This window comes from Typha angustifolia, chromosome 14 (assembly GCF_048772165.1).
Source record: "Typha angustifolia cultivar Huaian chromosome 14, ASM4877216v1, whole genome shotgun sequence".
NCBI classification, from domain to species: domain Eukaryota; kingdom Viridiplantae; phylum Streptophyta; class Magnoliopsida; order Poales; family Typhaceae; genus Typha; species Typha angustifolia.
Window position 1 is genome coordinate 3274061 of NC_133252.1, and position 6149 is coordinate 3280209.

Genomic DNA, 6149 nt, shown 5'->3' on the forward strand with positions numbered 1-6149 from the left:
GAGCTAGTGCTCAATTGCATTAGTATTTATAGCCGAAACTTTACTTCTCTTTGATAGAACTATGTACATGAGTCCACATCAACTGGAAAGGTTGGTGCATATAAGTCCAAGGAATAGATCAATTTGTGGGCTCTAATCTCATCTGGGACACTGGAAGCTTTAGATATCGTATCTGTAACAAAATAGGAGAAGAACTGGAGCTTCTTGGAGAGCAAGAGATATTGAGCTCAGAGGTCTCAAATCCAAGAATCTCTTGGGTCAATAACTATGGGCGCCTCCCTTTTTTTCCCCCGAATTTATTTGGATCATATAAAATATTGTGAGCAAGAAAACAAAAATTAGTGAAATAAATTAAACAAACATGTATGTGGTAAGTATAAATTTATTTGAGTATATATATATATGTTATAAACAAATTAAGTTGTGAATTGTTAAAGAGCCATGGTGTATTTTGTTGGTCTATTATCTTAGTTTTAAGTTTTTAGATTAATTAATTATCTAACACGTTATTAAAATAGAGAGCGATCCTGAGTTTAAATCTCACCATTTTCTTTTTTTCTAATTTGTTTGGATTGTATAAAATATATCATGACTGACTGATTTTTTTTTTTTTTTTGTTGTGAAATTAATGTATTGAGGTAGAAGAAAAAAAGAAGTAAAAATATTGTGGTAGAAAAAAAAAATGTAGGAAAATTTAGAGTTCACAAAGAATCATAGTAAAGAAGTTAAAACTCGAAATTAAGTGTCTTAAAACACTTAGATACGAGTTAAAAAAAAACTATAAATAGACTTAAAAAATAGTAAATCATATCCAATTCATCTAATAAAAGCTAAATTGATGTCAAATATTTACATAAATGTATGCCAAATGACAGTCACAATAGGGGGGAGACCAACATCTTCTTCCAACGTGGATAATGTTTTCCATTTACACTTCCAATTGTTGCAGCTCTCTCGTGCCTTTCTTGACCTGAAGGTCAATAAAGTGATGCACAGTAACTAGTTAGTAGTTAGTAGTTACTCCCTCTCCCCTTTGTACTTTTCCTTGTAGCTTAAGAACATTCTATTTCATGCCAATTAAACCAAATATATTTATATAGTTTCCACTCCAAATTCCTTTCTGGAAAGCATGGTTGGCAGAAGGCGATCTTGTCCTTTTGAGGATCTTTTCTTTATTATTTCTAAGATAATGGTACAGCCAATCTTCTAAATTGTCACACCATTGAACTGATCATGAGCCATTCTGTGTTACAAATTCGGTCTTTCTTTTTCATTTTCTTATATTTGCATTGAAGATTTACAATTATTTTATATTCTAAAGAGTAGTTTTTTTCAACGAGTCAAAGAAAAGAAAAGTTGGTTTTGGTCTCCTTTCTCTCAACTCCATATAAGATCAATTTTGACCTGATTATTTTAGAGGCAGCAACCTCACTGGCTAGCTTTGAATCTTCTAAGACTCGCCTAAAATTAAATTTAAGCACGAGAAACTGGGGAAGAAATTTCTATATTTTTGGCAGGCAGGCAGGCAGGCATGCATGCATGCCAACCTTGCAAACATTTGTCTTAGCTTGACTATATTTTTAATATGGTTGACATTTCTTTACGTGTCTATAGATCTCCATGACTAGATTACCTTTTGTTTCTTTCCTAATTATCAGCAGTGTGAGCTTAATTTTGTCAAATAGTACGACCCTTTCATTGGATTCATATACAATATGTTAACAATTAGCAGTTAAGGACTTTTCTTTAATCTATATCTTTCTTAAAAACTCATACTTTCATGTGCACCCCCCCTAATTTATATCCTCTTAAAACAAATAGTTTAAACTAATTGGGACTTCGAGTCTGCTATATTAAATATTTTTCGATGAGATTCGATTAGATTTGAACCACATATATAATTAAAATCTAATTAATTATTAAATTTTATCTTTAGTCTTATTTATATATATTAATTTCAGTTAAGTTACTAAAGATTTAATATATAAGTATAAACATGCAACTAAGAGACTTTCATTTCAACTCATATAAAGTTATATATAGGTTTAACACAATAATGTAAGGAGAAAAATAACTATTAAAACACATATACTAACAATCCAATTTAAACATTAGAAGTCAATGATGGTTCTTAAAATATCTTCTAAAGATTTATTTTCCCAAGTTCTCATCTTCATGGACAAATTTTGAGTAGACGTACACAATACAGTAATTCGTGTCTTGTTGTTAGTAATCCAAAACATCAAGTTGGCAAGTTAGTACCCTATTATAGTGCCTCATTCTTCAAATTGGTGCATTAAAATTAACGCCTTAAGAATTCGACAAATTAGTGGGCCAAAATGCCTTGGAATCAACGTATCGACCAAAGAGTTGTACAAAGTCTAAACAAGCAAGCTATCAAGTCTAGGATTAAGCCAAGATCTAATTAGTAAGGTAGATTTCTATTTGACACCCTTCGTTTTCAGAAGCAAAATGTTCTGAGAGGATTAAATTAACTTTAATTTGTTTTAAAGAAAACTAATTGTCATTGAAAGATTTTAAAATATCATAATTGCCGTTGAAATCACTATGTTCTTTTCAAATTATTATTACCATTAATCTTACTATAATTATTTTAAAAAGAACTCTTGTTGTATGACTACTCGACTGTCATGTTATGAAACTAAAAACGACTATGTGTGACAGGATCTTCAAACAATCGAGACTTAATAATAAAATGGGCATTTTAATTCGGTGCATAGCGTCAAAAAACGCAAGCTGTCACACATTTGGTGCAATTGGGGTTGTCATTTGGATTGAGATAGCAATATAATCATAATCATAATAATAATAATAATAATAATGTTATTGTTATTATAATGTGGGTGCATAATGTCAAAAACGTAGATTAACATGTTATTTTATTAGATGAGCAAGACGATGTGGACGTATTTTGGCTCTACTTATGGAGATAATTAAGTCAATGTGGTTTCATATAAGCATGTGATTGTACATGCTACATTCTATATGGAAAAATTCCATAATACTAAGTTCGATAATTTATGTCAAAATATATGAAGAAAAAGAGAGAATTTATGAAATACTAGAGGTGAATAACTGTGAAATGGTAAAATAATAGAAAAGTATAAGGGAAAAGGTTTCATTCTTTAAAGCGTGGAATATAGTACACGATTACAATTCTTTCTTATAAGCACCAGTGAGGTATTCAGTATATCGGTCTATGCAATCCTTATCGGTCGAGAACATTAGTTCTACTATTTTCCACTCCAAGATTTTGGTAAAAGATGCTATGCTGCATGTAAGTTAGTCAAAGGGGGGGGGGGATCTTCATATATTTTCTCCACTCCAAGCGACTTCAATAGACCCATGAAAGCAACGTCACCGAATTTGCATCAAGTTGAAACGTTGCATCAATAGAAATGGACAATTAAGCCGCCGTATTCGGATGCGTGGATAGCGGATCCGATGGATAATTAAGCCGTGATTGATTGATCGGAATAATTCTTGGCGATAAACCAATATATTTATCCATACCTTCACTTCTTCTTCTTCTTCTTCTAATTATTGTTTCTTCTAGTTATCCTTCTCAAAATGTCCATTGGATTTATAGGGCTGACAGGATTAGGGTTGGCCCAGCAACAACTCTTATCTTTCCTAAATGGTCTAGTTGGGCCTCATTCCTTCCTTAGTTTTGGCCCAAGAAGTATGTCTAATAGCATTTCATTTATCCATTCTAGGACTAGATAGTCTTAGCACAAATTTGGGTTAATTACACATCCATTTTCACATCAAGCTCCTCATTTATTTTCTACGACACTTTATATCCTCAACTATCTAATATCTCTTACATCTCATGGCGTAGACAGAAAATATCAAATGACTATTTTATTTTCATTTTAGCCTCTTTCATTTTTGTTCATCTAAACAAAGGGTAAAACAATCCTTAAAGAGTTTAAGGATTGACCCATATGAAGTCTCATTTGTAAGGTGTAATTATTCCAATTAGTAACCTAGCTATTACTTCGATGATTTCTTATGTTAGAATAAACACTATTAAAAGTATTATTCTCTATCAGCTTAAGCTCGAAAATTTAAAATTTAACATAGCATCCGATCAAAGCCCATCATCCGACCTATTTGCAATTAACCTTTCTTATTCTAAAATTGTCTAAAGAACATTAGAACGTAAGGCATTAAGCATACTATTCTCTATTAGCTTAGGTTTGCATGTGGATCTATCGGTAAATTGGTAATGTAATTAACATCTTCTTTGATACCTTCCACACAAGAGATCTTGAATTCGATCATAGACGTTCATCTAATAATTCTACAACATAATACATTTCTCATTACAGGATCTTGCAACTAAAGGGAACCAAAAAAGGACTCAAAAAGAAGGGGGAGAAAGATGAACAATTGCTTGCGCCGATGCTAAAGAAAATTTTACTACAATCACTCTTCCTCTCCAGTTCCGGAGCAATTCTTGATAGCTTGTAACACTGCTTGTTCTACGACACCCACATCAACGCTTTCGATCTGGTTCTGTGTTATAGAAATTTGGAAAATAAATATCAAATATTGGAGTAGGGACAAGTAATATTTATTTCCAACCTAATAAACTAATATCAAATATAGGAATGTAATTGTTTGAACAAGAGTGCATTACATATTAACAGTGATTCTAATATTCCCTTGTACTTTCTAGGATGGTCCACAATTTTGTCCCTCGTGTATTTAGTAACAATGCCCTAATCCTATGTTGTACTTTTGCTATACGTTTGTTTAATTTTCTAGATTTTACCTTTGTAACTTCCGAAGTGTTGTCACGAGACACACACACACACATATATATATATAGAGAGAGAGAGAGAGAGTTTAGGGTTTTCTTCATCTTAGGGTTTAAATCCTAGAGACCATGGTGTTTAGTAGTTAAATATAATTACTTTAAGAGAATATGATAAATTTAGTTATTATATAGTACTTCTTCAGAATAGTTTGAACATAAAGATTAAAATTATCGTTTTCTAACTGCTAAAGCTTTTATATTACGTAGTCGGTGAGTTTAGGAAAATTAACAAAAATAGGGTTTCTCTTATTACTTCTCCTCCAACCGCTTTGAGTCGAAAAGTGTTAGTGCAAGAAGCCCTAGCTTCCAGTAAATTGAGGCCCAATTCTTCAAAAGCCTCCAGGATAGAGACAAGCAGCCCTGGGAAGCTCTTTGCTGAGAAGACGTTGATGAGGAATCCTCTCCCTAGGTTTTCAACACTAACCTGTGACAATATTTACATGGAATAATTAACAAGAGCACAAGAATTGTATTCCTTCTCCTTCCTTTTCTGAAGAAAATAGAAAACAAAAGATATCATATGCATTAATAACAGCAATGTACCATAGGCAGTGGAGTCTTCTCGATGTTATTTTGAGCGAAATCTATCTCTTGATTCAATCTCATGACCTTCTTCTTCAACTCTTGGATATACTTCGATGCGTCTACTATGACTGAAGCTTTATTTACCTGTCCCAAAGTTAGTAGAGATTAATAAAACCAATCTGAAAAGGAAGAAGAAGAAGAAGACGACGACAACGACGATGATGACTAACTAAAATGGAAGAATGGAGTAATGTGGAAGAAAAGAATCAGAGATATAAACAGATTACTGCATGAGAGTTGGTAATGGAGCGAAGTATTTGCAACTTCTCATGAAGACCACCTCGCTTGTGCTCCCTAGATACCATCCTCTCCTCTCTCTCTCTCACTCTCTCTCTCTCTCTCTCTCTCTCTCTAAGTTGAAGTTTTCTGAGGGCTTGAGGCTGTTTAAAGGGAGGAGAGAGCCTTCATTTCTGTACGATCTTCTGATCAATACAGAAATGAATTAAGTTTGCTCAAGAAAAAGTTGATTATTTTAGCTGAGAATTACCAAACTACCCATCACAAATCTTATTTTATATATTTAACTTAGTACTTGCCTTGGCAAATCAGAGTTCAATGTCGTTTTGTAGTAATTTTGATAGAAATATAGAAGTCTAGCAAATAATTATCAAAAATAAATTACGCATTCATTAACTTATTACCACACGAGTCGGTAATGTTAAAGATTTTTCATGCTAAAATGAGGGAATAAGCATTATTTTCAAATTCAAATTTAAAA

General features: G+C 32.5%; 1 protein-coding gene across 1 annotated transcript; it reads right to left on the reverse strand.

Moving 5' to 3' along the window:
• Positions 1-4301: 4301 nt before the first annotated feature.
• On the reverse strand, positions 4302-5837 carry LOC140776427 (transcription factor BHLH3-like). The gene is made up of 4 exons (XM_073120139.1): positions 5659-5837; positions 5390-5515; positions 5100-5270; positions 4302-4542 (listed from the first exon to the last, which is right to left on the reverse strand). The coding sequence occupies exons 1-4, from the start codon at positions 5734-5736 to the stop codon at positions 4453-4455; spliced, it is 465 nt and encodes a 154-aa protein (XP_072976240.1). The 5' UTR covers positions 5737-5837; the 3' UTR covers positions 4302-4452.
• Positions 5838-6149: the final 312 nt, after the last annotated feature.

What these genes read in the sequence shown, in the direction of transcription:
- LOC140776427 (XM_073120139.1), bottom strand. Translation starts at nt 5,736, where the DNA reads ATGGTATCTAGGGAGCACAAGCGAGGTGGTCTTCATGAGAAGTTGCAA. An exon ending in CCATTACCAACTCTCATGCA is followed by an intron (nt 5,516 to 5,658) that starts GTAATCTGTTTA and finishes ACTTTGGGACAG; the next exon opens with GTAAATAAAGCTTCAGTCAT. An exon ending in AGAAGACTCCACTGCCTATG is followed by an intron (nt 5,271 to 5,389) that starts GTACATTGCTGT and finishes ATATTGTCACAG; the next exon opens with GTTAGTGTTGAAAACCTAGG.